The sequence below is a fragment of the Tachypleus tridentatus genome, chromosome 7 (assembly GCF_004210375.1).
Source record: "Tachypleus tridentatus isolate NWPU-2018 chromosome 7, ASM421037v1, whole genome shotgun sequence".
Taxonomy (NCBI): domain Eukaryota; kingdom Metazoa; phylum Arthropoda; class Merostomata; order Xiphosura; family Limulidae; genus Tachypleus; species Tachypleus tridentatus.
Genome location: NC_134831.1, coordinates 182698941 through 182726192, shown reverse-complemented (window position 1 = coordinate 182726192; position 27252 = coordinate 182698941). Strand labels below are relative to the sequence as shown.

The following is a 27252-nucleotide window of genomic DNA, read 5'->3' as shown; positions in this document are numbered from 1 at the left end:
ATCTGACCTTTACTTGTACAATTTATCTTTTCTTCTGTCTCAGGCTGTACTTGGTTATTCTAAGTTGAACATTCATTGTACATACAGACATCACTACCCTCTCTCATCACACATGGCTTTTGTCAGCTCTGTTGCCTCAGTCGAAGGAGTATTTCCACATGTTGTATTTTTCTTTTCTAGATCCGTAAGACCTTCCATGTCCATTTACCAAAGGCAATTTATACCTTCCACCTTTGATCTCTTTGACATGATTTCCATCCATCCCACCCTTCCATTTATCATCTTTCCTTATTCTTCACCTAGTTGTTTAGTAAAAGCTTGACTGTGTATAGTTATCAGGTGACCTTGCCAAACACCTTTTCTTTCTCTATTTTTCTTAAGGTTTTTTATTCCCCTGTCATTTTCTCCTTTTTTCCAATCCATTTCTGGTTATGCATTCTCCATGTTTCTTTTATTTGTGTGATTTGGATTTCAGTGTGCTCTTGTATGCCCTTTCCCACCTTTTTTTTGAATCTCTGTTGACCAGTAGATGTCATTAATCAAATATTTATGCCATTTTGTTACCAAAATCCTACATCTTGTGTCATTCTGTATTCATATTGATCCTTCCTTCCTAAGACTTATGCTGTTTGGCTTTCATACCAATTTCCAAACCTTTCATCTGGCACTTGTACTACCATTCTGATCCAGATTGGCCTTTTTGTCCAGTTAACTCCTTATGGTGTTATGTGGTGCATACTGCCTGTTTTCAGAGTTCATGTTGCCAACTTTTTCTTTCCTGGAATACATCTGTTTCCCATGATTTATCCTCTGTCATACTAATTTGTTGAGTTTGTAAACTCATTAGGCGACTGTATTCTGATTTATCCATGGTAGAATGCTATCTCCATAATATTTCTTTTAATCAGTTTGGTCACATCATCATGTCTTTGGCTACTTTCTTTTGCTTCTGTTGGAGGAGATTGTTCAGGTTAGATCATAGACTGTTCTCAATACTTTTGTTAGATCTGTCTGTATCTTTCACATGTGGATATTGTTTCCCTTCCTTTGCTGTTCTTCACAATATCATTTGTCTTTGTTTTCTTTTAAGAGACCCCTTTTTTTACCACTGCTAATAAGATTCCACTTTGTGGTGGGTGGTGCCTCAAATATGCACTATTTACAGATTGCACTATGATATAACCAGTAGCATATATGTTGGTTTCTCAATATCTATAAGCTTCTCTCTATTGTGGATCATCACTCATGGCCTGCTTTTCAAAATAATGGATGACATTCATCCAGACTCTCCATAGCACGTACTTACCTCCTGTTTTCTCTAAGTGGAGTAAGGGAATCTTTACCATTTCCTAGTTCCCAATTGCTAGGGTGGTGGACCATGGAGGCTTCCTGTGGAGTACATTGTAGCCTTTTAACTTACCACATATCTTATCATTGAGAATATGGAAAAGCTGTGTTTCTCTCTTTCCATTTCTCCTGGATTCTTATTTCCTGGTGGTCAATTGTGAGTTGGAGCAGGAACAGCCTACATTAGGTCATATTTGTATCACCAGATTTGGGGTGATACTACCCTGTTTTATGGTTGTGTGCAGTAGAGGCCATTCTTGTTAATTCTGGTTTTGGTTGGTTTCCTTCCTACTCCTATGTTTGGATTTAGGGACTTCTTTTGTCTCATAATATTGACAACAGGAAGTTTGTACACTGCTCCTATGTTTGAATGGATGCTCCATATCCTCACAATTCTGGATGCAGGATGTCTTTTTCCTTGCATTTGTCATTGGGTGTGTTAATTCCAGTTACAAATATTGCCCTATTCTTATGATTGATTTGAGATGATGTTACGACCATGTAATACTGAGTTAAGGTTGTTTTACTTCTTGTTCCTACATTAATTTTGAGAGTTTGTCCAGTTTTGACCACATGCAAATTTCCTTTTCCTAATTCAGGTTGCTTGATGTACAACATCGTTTACTTATGGTTGGGGTTCCTATATCTGTGTGGTGTGGTCCACATACCCTTGCCACAGTGTTTATATATTACTTTATGTGTGATTAATTCTCAACCATCTAATGCTGAGGACAATTTGTGGAACCTTCCCTGTCTAGTTTAGGTTGGTGTATGTGTAGCTAAGTCAGGTTTGTTGTTTTTATACTATGGATTGCATGTGTACACATCCTTCTCTCTGCCCATATCAGGTCCATTTTCTTCTTTGATAATGAAGGGCATACCTGTTCCAGAAGTAGTATGCTGCTCCACATGTATTCTTCTGTTCATCTCAGAACATGCCCTTTCATTCTGGGCTTGTATTTTCCACTTGGTTTCAATATTGTGCACTTACACAGGCCCATCCCACTTTCACTGTGGGATTATAGCTTTATATGATAAGATGTTATAGCATATAACAAATAGACATTTTTCTTGGACTCAGAATGTATTCCTGTAGGTATATGTCTCTTCTCACACACTTCCCACCCTTTCTTCCCACTGCTTGTGTTAATAGTTTAGATTTTGCAAATTTCAAAAGTGAAGATTGAGTTTGAATAGCAGAGAGAGTTAGCTCTGCCAATATAGGTGACACAATTCTATTGGTGGAAAGTAGTCACATGGTATGTACATGTTTATTGTGGCATGAAAACAATGGGGTATATATAGTTTAATTTAGACCAATTATACAAAATGTGTAGGTTTTTAACTCAGTTTACTGGCAGAAATAGAATAGTAACAGATTGTATCTTATAAGGGTTAACAGATATAATAACTAGACAGTAAAGGCTAACGTTATGTTTCCAATTTCCTTGTTCAACATGATATTTTTTTGTGAGTCTCACAATCATGTATGGTTATTTTACATTGAAGATAATTATTATTCTTAAAAAAACAGTTTTTAATAGTAAAGCATTTCTGACAAGATTTTAACAAATATACTGATTCAGATTTGTTATGTAGATGAGAGTAAGAGTGTAGGTTTGGTGTATCTGAATTTTCAGAAAGCATTTGACAAGGTTCCATATGAAAGGCTCGTGAACAGAGTTATCTCTGTAGGTTTAGGGGATAAATTAGCAAACTGGACAGAATAGTGATTGTATGTAAGAAAGCAGAAGGTTGTTACAGATGGAGTTCAGTCAGACTAGATTAATGTCACATTTGGGGTACTTCAGGGGTTAGTATTAGGACCTTTGCTGTTTTTGATTTACATCAGTGACTCAGATGAAAGAACACTCAATACATTTGTCACATTTGCAGATTGTATAAAGGTCTCAGATGTTGCTAGCTGTGAAGAGGATGCTGCTGATTTACAAAAGCATTTAAGTTATTTAGTGAGTTAGGTAAACAAATGGCAGATGGATTTTAATTATATTGAATGTAAGATGATGCATGTGAGTTATCATAATATGAATTATAAGTATACTTTTGATGGAAATAATATTAACTGTATCAAGAAAGAAAATTAACTTGGTCTAGTGGTCAGTCAGTCTCTGAAGCTAACCAAGCAGTGTGCTGTTGATAATGGTTGGGCAAATATGATTTTAGGTTTAATCTACAGAAATATTGAATACAACTCTAAAGAGGTTATAATTTTATTGTACAGACCAGAAGAGGGCTGCTAGTATGGTGTCTGGGATAGAGGGGTTTTTGTCCAATGATAGATTAAGATCTCTGAGATTGTTTTAGAGTTAGAGGGTATTTGATTGAGGTGTTTAAGGTCATTAAAAAGAAATGATAGTGTTGAGGCATCATCTTTTTTCATAATTAACACTGAGAGTAGTAGGACTAGTGAACACAAATATAAAGTTTAACCAGGTAGGAGTCATCGTTAACTAAGACTTTTATTTTTTCTACCAGGTGGTTAGTCTTTGGATGTTGTGGAGACAGTAAGGTTAATTGAGGTTAACAGTAAGCTTGATAATGATAGGAATGAAAATAACTAACTTTGGTTTTTTTCATTTAATAATTTTAGTCTAATTTAGAGGATGGAACTCGTGAGATGACTTGTAGCTCCCTTGTTGTCGTCCCTAAAGATTGTTATGTTAAAATTACGCGTATTCAGATATAGTTAAGATGATTATGTTTAATTAAGTTTGTTTAAATTTGATTAATATAGCCACAGCAAACAAAAATATAGTGATTTTTTGTTGTTGCACAGTTAAATGTTATGTGTGTATGCTGCTTGGATGATTGATACTTTGTTTTTTAACCACAGTTTGTGTTTCAGTATTAAGTATGGGATGGAAATTAATGTATAGTTTAGATATCAATGGCCAGAGGTTGTACCAATTTAGTAAACAAAATGTTTGTATTTTAACCTATTCTTATTCAGATATAGTTAAGATGATTATGTGTAATTAAGTTTGTTTAAATTTGATTAATATAGCCACAGCAAACAAAAATATAGTGATTTTTTGTTGTTGCACAGTTAAATGTTATGTGTGTATGCTGCTTGGATGATTGATACTTTGTTTTTTAACCACAGTTTGTGTTTCAGTATTAAGTATGGGATGGAAATTAATGTATAGTTTAGATATCAATGGCCAGAGGTTGTACCAATTTAGTAAACAAAATGTTTGTATTTTAACCTATTCTTATGAGAAGTAAGGTTTGGTTTTACTGAGAAGGCACTTTTATTGAATGTGTGTGATTTAAATTTCTATTTGAATTTTTTTTAGTAAAGTTTATCTTTTTCCAGGCTGTTGAAAAGTTAAAAGTCAGTCACAGTTTAAATGCATCATCTGTTAAGTTATTACAAACTGTGTTGGAGAAAGTTCGAAAGAATTGTCGTGTTCAAGAGTCTGCATGCCATGCCTTTTTATTGGTTGACTGCAAGATACTAGCACTATACTCGAGGTGTGTATGCACAATGGAATGTGGTCTTAATGTGTGTTTCTATTAACAATTTATTTAAATTCACACTTATTTTTGTAGCATGTTTCTAGTGAGAAGATTTTGTTTTTTAAGCATACTCATTGTTTTCTAATTGTTTAATGCATTCTGGGATTGAATCTGGTGTCTCTTGACTATTGGCCAAGTGCTCTGTTTAGTAAACTAAGGTGTTGACTCCCCAGTGATTGTTAATATAATGCAGTTTAGCAACTTAAACTACTATGTGTATATAGAAATGTTTTTTATTGTGTATTTTTGTTAACATATTTAAAATTGTATGTGTAGTATGAACTTCATAGAATTAAATTATTATTCATACTTTTTGACATGGGTTAACATTACAATAGTAAATGCTTCAGTCAAACCATACTTATTTATGAAAGTATTAAGGATAATATTTATTGATATTTTAGGAAACAAATATTGTGAAATTATTAAGTAAATAAACCATTTGCATTGTTTTAACAAAATTAATTTTAAGTACATATATATTTGTAAATATACTGCTCTTAAAAGCCTTTATTTTCTATTTTGGGCATTAGTCGAAATGCCAGTGAACTTGACAAAAGTGACATCTTCTTACTGATCTTGTTGACACAAGTGCTTCAACTAGATAAACTAAAGGAATTCAGTAGCAATACAGGAGAACAGAAGGTGTCTACGGACAGTGCCAGTAGTTTCCAGTCGTACTCAGAGAATGAAAGTGACAAGGTTGAAAGTGCTTTTAATATTTCTTTCCACATTAGAAAATGAGAATTTATTTAAAACACAGTGTAAACTAGAAGTGGAACATTACTGATAATGAAAGGCCTTACTTTGTTTTCTTTTGCATGGCTTTTTAGGTTTATTAATATTGTTGCCTGTTGAGCATGAACCAAAGTACATGCCAAGTACTTTAATTCATTGTAATCTAAATAATTTTTTGGTAAACAGTTTTTTTCAAATTGTTTCACTATGTCTGATACATATTCACCACATTTTAATTAGTTGATCCCAATGGGACACTCAGTCTCAGATAAATGTTTTAGTTATAGTGTTTATGCACACACACACACACACACACATGTAGGAATGACCACAAAACCCTATTGTTTGATAGAAATATTATTTTTAAGCAGTAAGTGTAAGTACACAACACATGCTACTTACTCATCATAGTTTGGAGGTTTTCTGACAGAAGGCTAGGCATATCTGTTGTGTTGTCCAAGTTCTGTTGTATTCAGAGCATACCTTAGAGTAAATAAAATACATTAATAAACATTTTGAGACTTATTTCTTAACTCTTATATTCTTTGTTGCTCATAAACAGACTGATTTTAGTAGAACTTATCCAGAATTATTGTGAACTTAAGTCTATAGTTAGATATTAAACCAGCATAAACCTGTTACTTACTGTTCTATTAAGTTAGATATTAAACTTACATAAGACTCTTACTAACTATTCTATTAAGTTAAATATTAAACTGACATAAGGCTGTCACTTACTATTCTATTATGTTAGAAATTAAACTTGCATGAGGCTGACACTAACTTTTCTATTATGTTAGATATTAAACTAACATAAAGCTGTCACTAACTATTCTAATGACACAAAACTTAGCTTGCTTCAAATCTTGTTAGTGTTTTTGATCTGTTAGGTTAATCTAAAACTGTAGTTGTGTTTCTTCAAATCTTTTCTGAAGTTACACGTCAGCCTCTGCACTTGCATATTAATCAAAACTTAAACATGTTTGTAGGATAAACACAAGGTTTAAGAAAGGTACTTTCCAAACTGATTCAGAATTCAAAAGTTTTATTACAATCATAACTTTTGTATTTTACAGTGTAACTTCATGATTTGAATAGAAATTTAAGTTTAAACAACAATATTTATATTTTCACTTAGGAATATGTATTATTTCATACTGTTATCTGTTAATGTTATGTAATTTCTTTTAAGTTATACATATGTGTTAAGAATATTTTTCTACTGTTATGAATGGTGCTGTTTTGATCCATGGTATTATATATGTACATTTTTATTACTGTATTAAACTTACTGATGATATTCACAGATAATCCATGTTTTCACCCTTAGAATCTCATAGCAAGAAATTATTTTGGGTTTTAAATCTTCATCTGTTATCCTGCACATAGCATAGAACTTGTTAAACGTAAACATTTTAATTTTTTGTATTTGTTGTTAATTCTGCCATTTTCATACATTTCCAGAAAACATCTGTTTCTGATAAATCTGAATCCCAAGTTCCAGTAGAGGATTTGGGTAAGAAATTACTTATTATCAGCTGGAATACAGTGTAGAGGATTTGGGTAAGAAACTAATTATTATCAGCTGGGATATAGTGTAGAGGATTTGGGTAAGGAACTTAATTATTATCAGCTGGAATATAGTGCAGGGGATTTGGGTAAGAAACTTATTATTACCAGCTGGGATGTAGTGTAGAGGATTTGAGTAAGAAACTGATTAATTTCAGCTGGGATATAGTGCAGAGAATTTGGGTAAGAAACATTATTATCAGCTGGGATATAGTGCAGAGGATTTGGGTAAGAAACTAATTATTATCAGCTGGGATATAGTGCAGAGGATTTGGGTAAGAAACTAATTATTATCAGCTGGGATATAGTGCAGAGGATTTGGGTAAGAAACTGATTATTATCAGCTGGGATATAGTGCAGAGGATTTGGGTAAGAAACTACTTATTAGCAGCTGAAATATAGTGCAGAGGATTTGGGTAAGAAACTGATTGTCAACTGGGATACAGTGCAGAGGATTTGGGTAAGAAACTGATTATTATCAGGTGGGATGTATTACAATGAAAAGTGGTAACATTTAATAATAGTAGCAAAAGAGATGAAACAAAGTACAACCACAAACAAAGTTCTAAAATCATTTTTGCACGGACTAGCATAGCCCAGTGATTAGCATGCCAAACTGTGGACTTGCAGATCTGTAACGTGTCCCATTATTGAACACAAACTTGTGCTCCACATTTTGGGTTCATGATGCATCATGAGGGTGGCAGTGAGATCCCACTGTTTGGTCAGACAAGAGTAACTTAAAAGTTGGTGGTGGGTGCTGCTAACTTCCATCTAATCTGTCTGTTAAAAATTAAAATATAATATCTGAAAACAAGTAATCCTGTCTGATGTTATTGAATTTGTATATATGTAGATGTTGAAAGTAATCCACAAAAGTTTAAGTTCAAATCTAAACAGATTATTTAGAAACAGGTAAATCAAAAGTGTTTTTTTATTTTTCTTCAAGACTTGAAAAGTGGTCACAAAAAAAACAACATCTATTATATATCTGTGAAATATTACAGGTGTGTTATAGTTCCTAATGTTTCTTTTAGAAACATTGCACTTGATGTTAAAAGATTTGTTTTAAGGTTTTGCAAATATTTTGGAGTAATTATTTTTTACTAAAAAAAATATATGCAGTTATACACAAAGAAAATGCTAGACTCAGCATGAAAAGAGTGGTAATAAAAGAAGGTTTTGCCAGTATTAACATGGCATTGTTAAGTTTGTTTTACAGGGAACAATACATTTCAGTGTACTTTGTATTGGACATCACGTAAATGCCCTGACCATCTTAAAAGAAATACAAATGAAGTATTTCTTTTATACTCATATTGCTTCTGTCATATAACTAAAATACTTTTATTTGTTTCTATATACTTAAATTACATTAATAACCAGAAATGTTCCCTGTTTATTTACTGTTCTATTTTCTTTACAGTGTTCTATATCTTTAAAATATTGATCAAGGTGGCCTGGCATGGTCAGCTTGTTAGGACACTTGATTAGCAGTCTGTGGATTATGGGTTCAAATCCATATCCAACCAAGCATACTTGCTCTTTAACCCATAGAGGTATTATAAAGTAATGGTTAATCCCACTATTCATTGATGAAACAGCATCTAAAGAGGTGGTAGTGAGTTGGGCAGTGATAACAAAATGCCTTCCCTATAGTCTATCACTGCTAAATTAGGAACAACTTATGCAGAAAAGATAGCTTTTTGCAGCTTTGCATAAAATTCAGATCAAACTGATAAACGTGATAGAATTTATCCATGTTCTTCACATAGTTGTTTTTACTGTGGTGTTCACGGTTCTTTGAATTGCTGATAAATACATGATTGTATGTACTGTATCAATGTTTTTCTTGTAATCTCACAATAGTTAATTTCTTTGGCATTAAAAATATTTGTTTTTGGAGCCTTTTTAATTTAATGGAAAACTTGTTTGACAGAATGTGCATGAGGTCTGCTAAATAGACCAACACTCATATTGGATAAGAAATGCCAAATATATAATTTTAAATTTACTTCGTCTAGCTGGCAGACTTTCAGTAAAATGCACAAGTCTGTTATAGATAAAAACAAAATCCATGAATTATAAAATATATGTACTCAAGAAACACCTGTAAATTTATGATGCCAACATGACTCGGGTGTTTGCCAAGTGATGTTTGTGTGATAAGTGAAAATAGTTTTGTTCACTGTAAAGTTTGCATACCCTCTACAACCTCCAAAATATATATTTGTTTATATATCATATATGTATGTATATATTTTTTACTATCTGCACATATTGTATTTATTATTTACTTTCTTCTACCAAAAACTGTTTCTTAATCAAAAATTTAAGATTTAGATCAGTAGTTAATAACTCTGACATCAAGTATGTAATGCTATATTAAATGGCATTCTATGAAAGGTCACAGTTTGCATACTTTGAACCAACCCATTCACTTGGGGGTTAGTATCTACTTTGACGTGACCTAAGCCAGTAACATTAAGAAAATTAAGTAGATAAATGAATAAAACGATTTTGAAACATTATGTCCTTGTTAAAAAAAGATATGTTTCGTGAAAAGTATATTAAGCAAGTATACAGTAACCCAAAGTTTGGATTTAATTGTTAAATGGGTTCTTTTTTGTTATATTCTGTAGGTAATGTGTTGCCTACATTTTGTCATAAATTATATAGTGTTTTTATAACAAAATTTTCTTTCCAGGAAATGTTCCTTGTGGAATTGAAGTGGTGAGTGTAAATCTGTGGTTGATAATTGCTGTTAACATTTTACATATTTAATTTTTTTTTGTATTCCTTAACACATTATTAGGCTACAGTTTTGGTTTATTTATCTGTTCTTCTGGCCCTGTATTTCTTTTATGTATATATATTTTGTAAATAGCAGTCAGAAAAAAAATTTAAAAAATTCATTTTCATGATCCCTTTCAGTGATTGTCCAGCAAAAACATTAATTTATCTGTTTTTTTAGTTTAAATATTGCTTTTAATCAAAGTGGTAATACTTTTGACTGTGTATTAGCATAATTATTGACATCTGTGATGCATGTTGAGAGTCTGTGTATTGTTAATACAGAATCCAAATAGCTATATATCTGTTTATATATTTTATTTTAGACAGAAGAAATTTGCACGAGCAGCATTTTTACTACTGTCACAGAAGTACGACACGTACTTGTTTTCTTGAAATCTCATTTTGATACAGCTATCCCACACATGGTTCATACTGTCCCTGTATTGGATCATCTTGTATTAGTGATTGTTGGAGAGGTAAAGTGAACAGTTAGTGTAACAGATCATTAGAGCAGTAAGGATTGTTAATCAGATTGTAGTTGTGAGAGAGGAAATTATTGTTACTGGTTACTTTGTATTAGTGATGATTAGGGCTGGAAGGATTGTTAACCAGATTGTAGTTGTGAAAGAGAGAAAGTTATTGTTATTGGTTACCTTGTATTAGTGATAGTGGAGTAAGGAATGTTAATCAGATCATAGTTGTGAAAGAATAAATTTAAATTATCGTTATTGATTACCTTATATTAGTGATAGCTAGAGCAGTAACTTGTAACTACTTGTAGAAGATGAAATTATAACACCACCTTTTTTAAATGGTGAAGCACAGAAAGATACTGTACATCAGTGTGACACTTTAGGAACAAGGATGAGGTAGGCTGTAAGTGTTGTAGTTTTGTTTTTAATTTTATATCACAAGTGCAGATGTATGTGAGTAGTTTTTTTCTGTATTAGCTTTTTCTGAAGCAACTGTATATGAAATTAAAGCTTTTCTGTTTTCTTAACAGTAAATATAGATATTTGCTCTGGTGTTACACAACAACATTTGTGTTTTCAACAGTAGGTATACATATAAGCTGTTGTTGAACTGTGACACAGGATGTTTACAGTCAGGTGAAATATGAATAAGTCATGGGAAAAAGTCTAAAGTCAGGGGAATGTTTTGTGTTTTTTGTGCCAGTATTCTCAAACATAACTGTATTGGCGAACTACTTCATCTAGTATATAAACTCAATGCCTTGTATAGTTAATGTAGAGTTTCCAAGTACACTTTCCTTTATATTTGTTTGTATAATGTGAATGGTCAGGAAAACTTAGAGAAAAGTTAGATAATTTATTTTTCAAAGTACACTGTACATTCTGTACCATCGTAAGTGTCATTCTGATGCCAATTTTTTAAAATTATGTTGATTCTCGAGTTATATTTGATCATTATGCATCCACTTTGATTCTAGTTTTTAGAATCGACATTAATTAAATAACCCTTAAAAGTAATTGAGTTTCCTAGATCATAATAGTGAATCGTAAAAGGATATTTAGATATACTGTGCCAGTTCTGTAGCCATAATAAAAGTTCCTTGTGTTCAGCCTATCGTATAGTAACTCTAAAATGATTATGAACAACACCGTTGACATAATTTTTTACTGAGTTGGATAAATTGAGAATAGTTATTTTATTTAATTTAAAATGTTTCAGCAATCATTGTGTAAGTATGTGTGATGCATAATATTTTTAATATTTATCCATAACTTTCTTTCAAATGTACCTCCAAAACTTGCTCTTCTGTTATTGTGTACATGAAAAGTGGTGGGTTTTGCTTCAAAGATTCCCATGTACGGGTCTTGACCACCTGTTATTTTTTATTAAATAAATACATATAAAATAAGATGCAAGACTTTTAATCATATAATCATTCAGCATGTAGTTTGCGAAAAGTAACTGTTTATACTAGGAAGCAAGTGTGGTATTGTTACTGAAACTAAAGTGCAGATGTCATATTGTTACTGAAACTAAAGTGCAGATGTCATATTGTTACTGAAACTAAAGTGCAGATGTCATATTGTTACTGAAACTAAAGTGCAGATGTCATATTGTTACTGAAACTAATGAACAAGTGTCTTTTGTTACTTATACTCGTGAACAAGTGTCTTTTGTTACTTATACTCGTGAACAAGTGTCTTTTGTTTCTTATACTCGTGAACAAGTGTCTTTCGTTACTTATACTCGTGAACAAGTGTCTTTCGTTACTTATACTCATGAACAAGTGTCTCGTTACTTATACTCGTGAACAAGTGTCTTTCGTTACTTATACTCGTGAACAAGTGTCTTTCGTTACTTATACTCGTGAACAAGTGTCTTTCGTTACTTATACTTGTGAACAAATGTCTTTCGTTACTTATACTCATGAACGAGTGTCTTTCATCACTTATACTCGTGAACGAGTATCTTTTATTACTTATACTCGTGAACGAGTGTCTTTCGTTACTTATACTCGTGAACAAGTCTTTCATTACTTATGCTCTTGAACGAGTATCTTTTGTTACTTATACTCGTGAACGAGTGTCTTTCGTTACTTATACTCGTGAACAAGTCTTTCATTACTTATGCTCTTGAACAACTGTTTTGTTACTCATGAACAAGGTTCTTTTGTTGCTTATAAGCAAGTGTCTTTCGTAACTGATACTCAAGGACAAGTCTTTCATTACTGATACTTAAGGACAAGTGTGTTTTGTTACTGATACTCATGAACAAGTGTCTTTCGTTACTTATACTCGTGAACAAGTGTCTTTCATTACTTATACTAGTGAACAAATGTTTTTCATTACTTATATTCATGAACGAGTGTCTTTCATTAGTTATATTCGTGAACGAGTGTCTTTCGTTACTTATACTCGTGAACGAGTGTCTTTTGTTACTTATACTCGTGAACAAGTTTTTCATTACTTATGCTCTTGAGCAACTGTTTTGTTGTTACTAATATTTAAGAACAATTATCTTTCGTTACTGATACTCATGAGCAAGTGTCTTCCGTTATTGATACTTATAAACAAGTGTCTTTCGTTAATGATACTTATGAGAAAGTGTCTTTCGTTAATGATACTCATGAACAAGTGTTTTGTTGTTACTAAAACCTGATATCTTTTGTTTTAATAACACTTTTTTCTCTCTAAAGTCCTTTGGTAGGACAGCAATGTCTTTAGACCTACAATAGTAAAATTTAGTGTTCATTTCCCTGAAGTGGACAAAGCATGTAGCTCAGTATGGCTTTACTCTATAAAAACAAACTTTATATGAAAGTAAACTTAACATTTGACGTAACACCTTAAAATGCATATCAGAATAATATTACAATAATTTTCTTTAAGATCTAGGCGTATTTTGTAAATAAATTGGGCAAGAGTATTATTTGGTACTTTTTTTTTTCTCATTTATTGTTTCTGAAAAGAAGATTTCTTTGTACAGTACTAATCTTTGATGTCTTCACTCAAACAGATCAAGAAAAGCACATTATCACATGGTGTAACGAAGTTACTTTTATCACTACACAGCCTACAGGTTCGACCTTTGGAAAGCAAAGGGTGTTTTACCATGGAGAAACTTGAGAGCAGCATTGTTCGTATCATCGACAGTATCAGAAAGATGAGAGTGAGAAGCTTTATTTTTATTGAATCACCAACTAGAATCCTGAGATGTGTATATAATCATGTACAAATATAACACACTTCATTTATGGCCCAGCATAGCCAGGTGGTTAGGGTATTTAACCTGTAATCTAAGGGTTGGAAGCTCAGATCCCCTTCACACCAAACGTGTTTGCCCTTTCACCCATAAAGGTGTTATAATATGATGGTTAATTCTACTGTTCTTTGTTAAATAAGTAGCCCAAGAGATGGAGATGGGTGGTGGTGACTAGTTGATTTCCCTCTAGTCTTACATTGCTATATTAGGGAGAACTAGTGTAGGTAGCCCTCCTGTAGCTTTGCATGAATTTCAAAAAACACAGACTCTTCATTTAGAGTATTTCTTGAATTTCTAGTAAATAAAAATATCTTAAGATTAAAAACTTAGTTAAACCTTCTCATGGGAAAGGGGAGGATTTGCAATAGCCAGAGTTTGTTGAGGAAGGTTATCTTAGGAAAAAATAATTCATAAGCAATACTGTGTAATGCACTAATTAGAATTATCCATTTGTTGTTTAAAAATTATAGCTGTGTTCAACTCAAGATGGAAAATATACCAAGTCCGATTTATATTTATCATTAATTTTCAATCAAAACAAGCAGCCTATAAGATAAGAAATTAATCTAGTAATGCATACGGTTAATTTAATATACTCTTCTCACCTATTAGAATGCATTGGTTCATCAGTGGGCAACCTTACTCTTAACAATATTTTTGGCCATAACTCTAACAGTGTCTCATGAGATTTAGGCTTGTGTTTAGTCCATATACTCAGCTAAAAAAATTTGTAACACTTATAATGTGAAATAATCATAATAAAAGTTTTGAAATGTTTATATATTTATACAAATTAACCAATAATTTTAATAAATCAATATTAAAGTAGGACTTGCAAAACACGAAAGCTAGTTATTTATTTCATGTACCATCACACATTCAATATTTCACAAAAAAGTAACACCATTGTATGCAAATCTTTATATAGTTTTTTTACAGCAATGTACAGTGATCAATGTTAACTTGTTTTCTTTAATAATTTTTACAAAATGTTATTCAACAAGTTTTTTGGCTCTGGACATAGAATAAGGAATATTCTTTGTGGTAATGAAGAAATGCCAAGATATCAAAACTGAAATTCTATATGGTTTTTATGACATTCTGTAAAAAACAAATCCAATACATAGCATGACATTTTAAGAATTTACAAACAGTCCTTTAAGCTGAAACAATTGGCTGTTGGTAACAGATAACTTAAATCTCTTAAAACTTCTACAACCTAAAATTAACAGCTGTCAGATTGTTTGGACACATAGTTACGAATTTGTTCCTGTCTAACCGGCTAAGGAAAAATAATTTTCTTTCTTTTGTTACACCTGTTCATGCTTAACAGGTTAAAACCTTTTATTTTTTTACAAGACACTGGAAATATAAACAAAAACTTTATTGTATTTTATACTTATTTCATATTGTTCAATACACCATCTAATGTTATCAATGTTCAGCTTCGGAAAAAAAAATTTTTTAAATGGTGCATATGATGATGTAGTTTGAGATGCCTAGGTGTCGTTTTTACATGAGAACTTTTTTGTGATTGTGGCAGTTGATTTTGTTTTCAAATTATTTATTTAGTAATTGAAATGTAAGTTATTAAAAAACACATTAAAGGTATTTGCTGATTAGGTTATTTCACCTTTAGGAAACATCAAGGAGATTTTACTTACTATGATAGTGAAAATACTGCTTTCATATCTTTTTTTATAATGTGGTACAACAAAAATATGAATGTATGTGAGTGTACATTCAGTCAGTCTGTAATAGTAGTAAGAAGTCTAAACTTTGTAACATTCTGATTAGTTCTGGTTTTCTAACTCTTGTCGAGACTGTGTGTCTACTCTAGTCAAAGTTGTTTTTCTTAAAATTTAGGTTATTTTTGCAACTGTGGTATAAAATTAAACAGGCTGTCATTTATGTTAATTTGTTATTGTTCTGATTATAAGTACATTTTTCATTATGAAAAAATGGATTTAATTTTTGTGTGCGTGCGTGCGTTTGTGTTTGATCTTTCAGCTAACAGGTGAACAGGATTTTTGTGTCCGGAGTTTTCTCAGCCGATGGGAACATGTGAAAAAGAATGACTTAATGAACTATATGAATCACTCTGATGAAAAACATTTGCCAGCAAGGTATGAATTATTTTTTGAATGCCATGGAAATTAAAAAAAAACATATTTGTGAACTATATTATTTTCAAGTTAATTTCTTTGCTATTTTTATTTTACTTTAAAAGGATAAGCAGTTTTTTTGTAATTAAATAAAGAAGTATTTATACAAAGTTTTTAATATATTTTTAAAATGTTTATTTGACATAATTAAAGTAAACATAGTACTGAGGGTTAACAAATATATTGTGTTTTTATCTGTGAATTAAGGGCAGTATATAGTATGGTTTATGTATGATCAAATCATGTTAGTTCTCTTGCGTGTTTTATGAATGTTGTAGAGGGAAACACTCAATACAGTTTCTTTCTCATTTCAACTGTTCTTACTCTGATTAGACATTCCTCTTCAGTAAATAACATATCTCATTATCAAATGAAGAATTTCTTTACTTTTCAATTTTTTTCCTCTTTAAAACGTATTTCTATGAGTTGATATAAAACATTTGCTCATTGTTACATTGTTTTCATGTACTTTCCTCTTATGTACTTTCTCAGCCCATTTGTCTTGATATTTTGACATTGAAACAGTTCTTACATTGCTGTTGTAATTTGGGTTAATTCAGTTGCATCATACGGTGTAATTCTATGTTGTTTAAAGTTCTTTTCTTGTTACAATGAAAGATATGAAAAAATACTTAATAAAAACAAACTGCAAGTTTTATAATTCCATACAGTTCTTTATTCTATACAGATACAACATTTCAAATCTTTTAATGGTGACCAATAACTTTATCAATTGGTAATTTATTTGATAATCTGTAGTTACACAATTATCATGTTTTGCTTTTTGTACCACAGGTGTACAGCAGAAACATGTCTTTTTGTTTTTTGCAATAATGGAATATCAATATTTTTTTGTTAACAAATATTTTTTATCCCTGTTACAATAGGCTAGATTGTGCATTGTCTGCTCTGTGCAACAGTTTGCAGGAAATGTTTGTGGAATTCATATTCAAGTCAGAAGTCATTCATGAAAATGATCCGAGTCCCGCTTTGATGTTGGCTCTTCAAACTGTACAGGAACTAGTGAGGTCTAAGCTGCATCACTATGCAGAATATTTAGAAGTAAAAACAAGAAGAAATTTGGGCATGACTGCGTATCTTTTTACTTCAGACACACAATAAGACGAAAGGGAAAAAAATTAAGACTTGTGTAAAATAATGTGACATTAACTATAAAAGCTGTAAATATAAGGTTTAAAATAATTGCTATTTGGTTGTGCTGTTATCTAATAACAAATATAGCACCAGATTCTCTATAGATTTTTTAAAACTTAAAATAGCCTAAAGTTGTCAAAAATAATGGGAAAGTACTATTGCCCTACCCCACAGTATACCCTAACTTCTCATTTCATAGCTAACAGAAATAAATAAATGTTGCTGAATCAAGCTTTACCAACAAAGAAACAGAAAAGTTCAGTAAAGATGGTCAAATGTCAGGAAATTACTTTGTAACCAATCAAAGTTAAGATTATTCATGAAATGAATTAGTGGTGTGTTCATAGAATTATTATTGATTAAAATCAGTTAGTTTAACGATTTCTAATATAGAGAAAAGCCAGTGGATTTTGGTAAATTATGTTACAATAATGGCTTTTATGTCATGTTGCTTAGCAACAAAAATATAACTTAATATTGTTGTTAGTCTATGTATTGTAAGTATAAAATGAAGTGTCTGAAAAAAACAAAACAACTGGAAAAGTATCTGTTGATTTCTTAATTTATTGTCTCCATTGATTAAAAAGGTTTGTTTTATTATTTAAAATATTAATAACAGATAATACTTTAATTCAGAGATGATTTAGGTTTAAAATTGAGTCAATATTTTCACTTTTGCATTAAATTGTATGCACTTGGCTCTAGGCTAGGTGATCCCACACTGAGTCTTTACTTGAGGCTTATTATACCAACACTTTTAAGGTTTCACAGTCCCCTTGAATCCCCATCACTAAAACCATAGTGGCCAAACAGTGATTGAACTGTTCTGTCTGGATAAATGCATTTTGATGTTATGAGTTCTCCTATTTCACAAAATCAAGTGTGAAGTGGCACAAACTTGCTGGTCAGTACTGACCTCAATCAATGATTGCTGTTGACAGTTTCGTGCTTTTTTCTTTAATCTCATTTGCTAAGTAAGTAAATTCACAAGTACTTTCTTTTACCTGTATAACTTTCCAATTTGTTTATCTTCATTCTCAATCTACTAGAACATTTTTCAGACACAGGTACACTGAACAAACTTATGTGTGTCATGTTATTAATGTAACCTCATCAGTGTTTAATTGTTATCTGTTTGGTCGTGTACTTTTTAGTTTAGTATGAAGGGCCCATAGGGACAAGATAAGCTGTGTTGTCAAAGCTTTTAATACATTAAAATTAAAGAATAGGTTAAACAGTGGCCAAATTGTTATATTTTGATTTAAAGAAAAGGTGATGTTTCAAGCTTCCATTCTTAGTCGGCTCCTTCAGCTTCAATACGTTTATTATATCCAAACTTATGAACACACAATCTAGATCTATATGACAATATCTCTCATCAACTTTATTTCACTTGAACTACATTTTGGATGCGTATTTATAAAAAACAACTTAGGTCTAAAACGTTCCATATTCTGCAAGGTACTATGATATCTTAAAACTTAAGACAAAACTTAGTAGGTTCAAAAATGTGACTCAGTAGTACAACGATTTCCAGTTTACGACATGTCAGCTACACAATATATGAGTTGCAAAGTAAAACTACACTTAAGTTAAAATTGTCACATATGTTCAACAATATTCTGACTAGAATGGTGAAGAAAATTTTGAAGTTAGAAAATTTTGTTAGATGGTTTGACACATCTGCAGAAATTGGTAAAAATAATAATTTCCAAGATCATGATGCCAGAAAAATCAGTTGGCCTCAAGTCCAAGTGGTCGGTTGCATTACACCCAGCACACATTTTTAAGTCTAGTCTGAGTAGCAAACACAAGTATAAACAATCCCCCAGCCGGAGCCCCAACCAGCAGACAATATGATGCACCCACACGTAGAGAGATCAGTGGCTTGTTGTATTATCTCTGTATTTTTACCTTAATTTAGCTAATTTATTGATGCAATAACATCAAGTGTAGGTGTTTCTTGTATATTATAATGCATAATATAGCAAAAATCTACCTGTAAGTTATGATAGTTTTTAATGAAGAAATGACACTGATTGGGGCTGATCAAGAAATTTCATTACTAGATAAAAGGGTTAATATAAGAATGATTTAGTCCACATGCACAGAAATTGTTAACTTAAATATTATTCTTTAGTCAAACACTAGCTATCTTCAAGAATTCCCAGATCTGTTGCACTTCCTGTTTTTGGACAGAGCTAATAACTATCTCTTGACTCCCTCCTTGGAAACTGATCAAGAAAACCTGTCTGGAGATGGAGTTTCTCGAGAAGTTGTAAGTTTCGTACCATTCTTAATGAGAAGCTAATTAATTTAAATTAGGAAGTACTTTGAAAATTACTGTATTGATGTTGTTAATGCTTGAAGTTTAAAGTTGAGATTGATTTTGATAAATTAAGAAATATAAGCTTTATTTTACTCATTTATAATCTCTGTATAGGAGCATCAGAAGACTGGAAAAATGATTAAAAGCTTTTTTAACACTGTGAATGTAGTTTTATTATCTCTTGATATCATTCAGGCTTATAAATTTTCTTAAGTGTTAAACAAAAGTATGTGAGTGAATTGTTAGGGTTTTGTTTCGTATTCTACAAGTTTTATAATAAATAAAATTGGTGAGTAAGGAAGAGTTATTTTTAGTTTATATCCTGTACTTGAACAAGTAGATTTTATGCAATTTCTTTAAGGATATATTGAAGTACATTTCAAATAATTGCATAAAGAAAAACAGTATTTAATAAGGGGCTGCAAAACTAATGATTTGGATGCTGGAATTAGAATTCTGTCTCCTTGACTAAACAAGTTTAATATGTGTTATTCTGTTAGATTTGGAACATGGTGGATTTTGCTTATCAATATCTATACAAGGGTAATACATCTGTCAGTTGGAGAGATGACAAGTATTTCTACTTCTTTCTTCTTTGGTTTGAAGACCCAAGGGTAAGTCATGCTTCTCAGGGCACTTCTCTCGATGTGAGCTAATTAAATTAATTATTTTGTGGTCACTTCTTTTTGGCTGCAAAATTAAAATATCCTGTGATATGCAGATAAATTCTTCAAGTTCAGGGTTAAGAACCAGGCTAATAAAAGTTATAATGGTATATTACATTATTTATATTTATTTCTAGGCTAATTTTTAGTTAAGGTCCATGTAGGCAGCTTGCTTTGTACAGAAATGAATGATACACTATACATTATTGCATTTATGAATTAAGTAAATCCAATTTTTTAAGGAGTTACTTAGAATAAAAAATTTTGAAACATCGTGGATCCAAGTTTGTACAAAATATTTGCCTTGTAGTCTCATTGATTCGCAGTTTTGAATTTGAAAGTTGAATAACTATATTTAAATAAGTATTAAAATACAGTATTATGTAGTTATATTCTGTATATTCATACAATCAAAAGTACTAGTTAAAATGAATAGCTTTTGTACAACTTTCCCTAGGACTGTACATGAGGGTTTGATTATATCTTCAGAGATGCCAACCATTATGATTTTGGTGTATACATGAAGACTATACGCTCATACAGACAAATATTATGACTTGTTGCAACACCCAAATTATTATATATTATATAGGCCTATATAATAAAGTGATAAATTGTTCCCCCAGGGCTGGAAAGGAGTGAAAAGAAAATTTCTAGTGAGATACAAATAAATTTTGATAATAAATAAAAGACATAGTCCAAATGGCTACTTGCGATAATTATGTTTGTGGTTGAAATAATAAAAAATATTTGTATCTTCGACATCTACCAGTAGTTTGAGTGCAGTGCTTCTCCATACTGGGTATGTGGGAGAATCCATAGTTATGTCATCAGTGCTTGTCAGCCAATCAGCACTTTCATAGATAGGTATTTCTCATTTTATAAGACACATAGAAACACCAATGCGATAGTTCACAAGATAGGAGAAAAAGAGGCCTCATTCACCAGATTGTCTTGTTTCTGGCAAATCTAAAAGGACTAAAACTGTGAATCAAAAATTTAGGAAAGAGTATAGTGCAAAACATCCAGTCATTGCATGAAAAGTCAGTGACAGTCATGCATTTTGTACAGTTTGTCACATCGATTTTTTCTGTGGCGCATGGCAGGATAAACGATTGTTCCAGACATACACAATCAGCATCTCACCAACAAAAGGCTGAGGCAAAGGCAAAAGCGATGCAGATAACGACATTTATGAGTAAGAATTCAGAATATGAAACCATGAATGCAGAAGTGATGTTCACGCAATTTGTCATTGCTCATAATTTACCCCTAGCTGTAGCCGATCATGCAGGACATCTATTCAGAAAAATGTTCCCAGACTCTGATATAGCGAAAAAATATGGCTGTGCTAGAACCAAAACTACAGCCATTGTACAGATGTTGTGTTGTGAAGATGACAAAATGATTTCAAGCATACTTACTAACAGTGTTTACAGTTTAGACACAGATGGATCCACAGACATGGATGACCCAAGACTGTATCTAGTGGTTGTATGATATTTTGACCCTTTGCTTGGAAAAATTGTTTGTTCTCTTTTGACAATGGTGGAATGGAAAGAAGCTTCAATGGGAGAGAATATTTTCAAGCTTTTGAGCCATGAACTGACAAAGAGGAAAATTTCATGGGAAAACTGCCTCAGTTTTCCTTCAGACAATGCCTCAGTTATGTCTGATATAGGTAAAGGTGTGATGGGACACATCTCAAGACGACAGCCTAGCATTTACTTCGTGGGCTGTGCATGTCACCTCATGAATATTGCTGCCCAGAAAGCTTCCAGAGAACTGCCCTGCTCTTTTTCTTATATATTGATAGATACCTACTATTTTCTGGACAAAAGTGCTAGCAGAAAACAACATTTCAAAGAGTTTCAAGGATTGTATGACAAAGAAACAAGAAAAATTCTACAACTTGTTAACACAAGATGGCTATCACTTGGGGTGTGACTCAACAGAATATTGGACATTTGGAAGCCATTGAAGAGGTATTTTCACTGTGAAAAGGAAAAACTAGATTCAAAAAGGATCTAAACATGCAGCTCAGTCAGGCAGTAAGACTTTAACAGTCATGATATCCTCTCAGTCACACAGAGACAGTCAACACACTCTCTCAGCCACACAGGGACACAAGACAAAAGTCTCCAAAAGCAGACAAAGAATCATTTGATATAACTCAATATATGTTTAGGCAGTCTGACCTTGAACTGAAGAAGAGACAATCAATGAAAAAAGAGAAGAAAACGAAAGTTAGCAAGGAGGTAACCAAGAAAAGTTATGTGCAAAGCAAGTTAGATAAGTTAACAGTTTTCTTGGACAACAAAATGAATTTGTTATTTTGTCTTTTTCTTCAGTCTGCAATTCCTCTATTTGAGCCAGCCAATTCGATATTGCAAAGAGAAGAACCTTGCATACACATTATGCATAGAACTCTGATTACACAAGTTAAAAAATATACTTGTCAGATACATCAAGCCAGAATATTTTGAATGAAACATCACTGAACTTGACTGCAACAGTGAATCCTCACACAAATCTGATGAGGCAGTTTCTGTTGGAAATGCTGCCAAGGAATACATTGTTAAATATGAAAAGTACCTGGACCTGATCAGCATCTACACCAGTGCCAAGAAATACTATATTGCAGCTACAAATTACATGATGAAACATTTCCCTCTAAATGATGAACTTCTGATTCATGCAGAAGCTGCATAGAGATGTTGGTTAGTCCTAGTAGCTGCAAATGATAAAGGGCTCTGTCTACAATCATTACGCTCAGTCATTTGAAATATTTGGCATCTCTGTATCTTTATTGATATAATTTGTGGATGTAGTACCGTAAAGATGTAGTTATTGAAAAAAGTTATTTTTTTCAACAAAGGTAACCACATTTAATATGTTTAAAAACATTACATTTGATGTCAGCACAATCAAAACACTTTTCTTGTGCAGTACTTCTCAGAAAAATCCTTTTCTTAGAAAATGTTCACTTTATAAAAAATATTTTCAATGAGATATGAATGCTATGAGTAGTAATTAGTAGCGCAAATAGCTGTCCATAGGGCAGCGCTTCTGCTAATATTTTGTAAGGGTCAAAGTGTGACAAAGGATACACTTCTCTGTAAAAGATCACGTACAAATAGAGCTCAAGTTCTTTGTTAAAATAGTTTAAAGCCACATACTTCTGAGTTTTATTCCATTTAACCTAGTTTATGAAAGCTTTGTATCAGTGAATTGCAATTTGTAAAAGATTGTGCAGTGAATTTTGTGGAAACACTGAATGTTTATATAACTTTCATTCCTGTTCAACAATTGGTTTGCTAGACACATGTGCCACTAAGTCTTGTATTTCTTTAGGGGAAGGAACTGAAACCTAAACCTAAAGTAATTCCACCTCTTTTCAACCTTAAGAAACTTCCTCTACCTGGAATAGTGTGTGGAGATTTTTACAGGTAAATAACCACTTCCCTGCACATGTGTTGGTTAATGTGCACTTTTTGTTTTCTTTAAATAACAACAGCAGTTTTGGTCAAGTTAAAACAAATATATTTGTTGTGGTTTTCTGATTGATTATTTTGTAGTGTATTTGTATAGACAATTGAAACTAAACTCAAATGCATCCAATAACATGAGTGCATTTGGAGCTTGGCCTTCCTTCTATGTTGTTCAGACTTTGAATCCAACTGTTCATGGTTCATCTCCTTTTGGTGTCATGTACGAGTGATGGTCAAATCCTATTATTTGGTGAGACAAGAGTAGCCATTAGACCCAACGTTGAGTAGTTATCGGTCTATAAACTTAAAATTAGGGATATTCATGTGCAGATAACATCATGTGTAGCTTTCAGGAACAATCTGATAATCAGGCAGATTTCTGCCTTTAGCTACAACTCTTCTTTTAACATTGGTGAATTTCAGGTATCATGAGCTTATTTTCAACCATAGCATTGCAAGCTAATTAAGCCCTGTTTTCCTGTGAAGATAAATAGCATGCTAATATTTTGTTCATAACAACTTGTGAGACCAGGGAAACAACTTAAGCATGGTTCTTCTTACTTAAATTATTCTGTAAAATGTCACTGGATTAATGTTTTTATAGTTAGAATAAAGTAGTGAACAAGGTTTGTAACATCAAAATTTTAATATGTAACTGGTCATGACCTGTGTGCCACCATGTTGTCATCAGTTTCACTCCTTATGCTACAGATATTGTTGTACTGTTTATGTGATCTACTTTTTAGATCTTATATAAGGTTTAATGTTATTACAATAATAACATGAGACTTTCTTTTCTTGTTTTTTTAAAAAGGTTCAAATGATTAATTTGTCCAATGAAGGTTTTTTTGATGTATGTCCTAAAAATTATTTTTGTGTTTGTTTTTTTTAATTTTGCGCAAAGTTACACGAGGGCTATTTGCACTAGCTGTCTCTAATTTTGCAGTGTAAGACAAGAGGGAAAGCAGCTGGTCATCACCACCCAATGCTAATTCATGGGTTACTCTTTTACCAACAAATGGTAGAGTTGACCATTACATTATAATGCCTCCATGGCTGAAAGGGTGAGCATGTGAGCATGTTTGGTGCAATGGGGATTTGAACCCACAACCCTCAGATTATGAGTTAAGTGCCTTAACCACCTGGCCATGCTGGGCCAAAAGTTATTTTCATTTTTATTTTTAAGGTATAATACATGAATAGTGAATGTTGAAATTTTTAGTTTCTGTAAGCAGTTCCAAAACGCTTGTTTCTTACAAGTTCAGTCACTTAATCCCCCCCCATACACACACACACACACACACATATTTATGTACAAGTATTAAGAAACTTTTTTTGCAAAACCATTTATTCCTGTTTGCTTATAAGAATTGATTCCTGTTCAACACTTGTATTTTATTGGGGGAGCAAAATAAATGCATCATTTTAAAGTACCAGTATATTTTTGTAACTAATGATTTTATTTTCCAGAATTCTCATGAAAGAATGCTTTCCATGTGCTGATATTGAAGATATTCATTGTTATGAGATATTTTGTCTGTATCCTAATACTGTATCTAATTCGTATGTCAACCTGCAAGCTCGTCGACTAGCAGTATCCATGTGGGAGATGTCAGGCGGTGCTGTCACACCTCTTGATTTTCTGTAACATCATCAGTTATTGACTTCAAACACTTATGTGGGAGATGTCAAGCAGTGGTTTTTACAACTCTTGAATTTCTAAACATCATCAGTCATCAACTTCAAGCACCCATTTCAGAGATATCAGGTAGTGTTGTCACACATCATGAATTTCTGTAGCATCATCAGGCATCAACTTTGAGCACCCATTTGAGACATGTCAGGTAGTGTTGTCACACATCATGAATTTCTGTAGCATCATCAGGCATCAACTTTGAGCACCCATTTGAGACATGTCAGGTAGTGTTGTCACATATCTTTAATTTCTGTAGCATCATCAGGTATCAACTTCAAGCACTCATTTGTAGTAAATCAGGCAATGTTGTTACAGCTTTGATTTTCAGCAATATCATTGTAGCTCTTAAAGACAGTTAATCAACAAGTTTGTCAAGAACCTAATCATTGGAAATGTTTTGGAAGGTTGAAGTGTTTTCTCTTAATGGGATAACGTCAAGAAAGTTTGTTTTGCTTTTCAAAAACTGTCCTTTTATAAACTCTGTTGTAACTTTTCATTCCTGTAGCATGCATTATGTATTTTTGTACCTGTTTTGGAGTTCCAACCTGCATTGAAAATATGTTGTAAAATGTAAACCCATAGTAAGAAAAGCAACTATGTTTTATTATTAAAGTTTGTGTAGTGATACCCCTATAAAAGTGGAAAAGTCACAAAGTTTGTTTACATTGGTGAAGTACCTCAGTTAATGAGGAAAAAATCTCAGATATCGTTTTACATTTCTGATTTTAAAAAAGTTATTCATTGTTTCTTTTCCAAGTGGGTTAATTTTAATTTTTATTCCCATTTTTAATTTTATGTTTAAAAGAGCAACAAAAATGCATTATTAGAGGACGAACCATGTTGTAAAACGTGTTTGATAGAATATTATATTTCAAAAATGAAATAAACTTCAAGAACACTGTTTTTAAGGGGGTGAATTGAAAAGGATAATTTACTTTTTGAAAGTGTCACTTGTATGTTTTTCTTTTAATTGTGACTTACCTTCTTTTATTCCAAGTGCTATTGGACCTGGGATGGGCAGGTGGCTAGGGTGCTTCACTTGGAACCTGAGGGTTGTGGGTTTAAATCCCTGTCTCTCCAAACACGATCTCACTTTCATCCATAGGGTGTTATGTGACAATTAATACTGCTTTTTCTTGGTAAAAATGTAGCCCAAGAGCTGGTAGTGGGTAGTGATGACTTGCAGTCTTCCCTCAAGTCTTTCACTGCTAAATTACAGATGGCTAGTGCAGCTGGCCCTTGTGTAGGATTGCATGAAATTCTAAAGAAACAAAAACAAGTGCCATCAATCTCTCTATACCAGAGTATGAGCTTGTGTATAGAATATCTTATGTTGTTTATTGATGTGTATATCAGTAATAATAGCCATAGCAATGAAATGAAGATGTTAACTGACATTCTAATGAATGTGTAATATATATATTATTTCATACTGTGTACATTATATGTTTCCCAATGGGCCAGAGGTAAGTTTAAATACACAGTGTTAAAATCCAGGGTTTAATTACATGCAAATGACTTGCTGTGTTATCTTTGCATCAAAAAACAAACAAAAACGATTACTGTGAGTGAATAACGCCAGTAAAATTCGAGACTGGTTTATCAAGACAGAGTTCTTTGTTACCTAAAATTATTTTAAAAATTATATCTGGAGGATATCGACTGTCATTTGTAGCAAGATCAAACAAGTTTTTAGTAACTTTTGTAGTTTTTTAAGGTGTGTAACATAAATGGATATTTCTTGTTTGGAGTAAGTTTATTTTTTGTGATGTGTTTACTGGACTTTAGTTATTTGAAAAATAAAATCATTGCCTGACTAGTTTGAATCTTCTTCTTGGGACCTAGCATGACCAGATCATAATCAGTAGAAGTTCTTGTTCAGTTCCCACAAACACATGCACTGACCTTTAGGACTGCAAGTGTGCTTCAAGAGTGGCAGGCAGTAATTGGTTGCAGGTGCTGTTAACTAGCCACTTTCTCTCTTGTCATCAGTTCAAAATTAGGGAGAAATGTGCACAGGATAACA

The 27252-nt window shown here is 32.4% G+C and overlaps 1 protein-coding gene across 12 annotated transcripts in view; it reads left to right on the top strand.

Moving 5' to 3' along the window:
- HPS1 (Hermansky-Pudlak syndrome 1 protein) overlaps positions 1–27045 on the top strand; it is a 61449-nt gene extending 34404 nt beyond the window's left edge. For 11 of the 12 annotated variants that reach the window (XM_076516047.1, XM_076516044.1, XM_076516045.1 and 8 more), the window contains 12 exons: positions 4685–4842; positions 5421–5589; positions 7090–7141; positions 9902–9927; positions 10314–10466; positions 13480–13632; positions 15736–15851; positions 16778–16984; positions 19197–19323; positions 19875–19988; positions 23394–23488; positions 25001–27045. In XM_076516047.1, coding sequence (XP_076372162.1) covers positions 4685–4842; positions 5421–5589; positions 7090–7141; positions 9902–9927; positions 10314–10466; positions 13480–13632; positions 15736–15851; positions 16778–16984; positions 19197–19323; positions 19875–19988; positions 23394–23488; positions 25001–25178 — 1548 coding nt within the window. In that variant the 3' untranslated portion in view covers positions 25179–27045. Of the gene's footprint in view, positions 1–4684; positions 4843–5420; positions 5590–7089; positions 7142–9901; positions 9928–10313; positions 10467–13479; positions 13633–15735; positions 15852–16777; positions 16985–19185; positions 19324–19874; positions 19989–23393; positions 23489–25000 lie in introns of all 12 variants that reach the window. The other variant, XM_076516048.1, reaches the window with a different exon arrangement.
- The last annotated feature ends 207 nt before the right edge of the window (positions 27046–27252 follow it).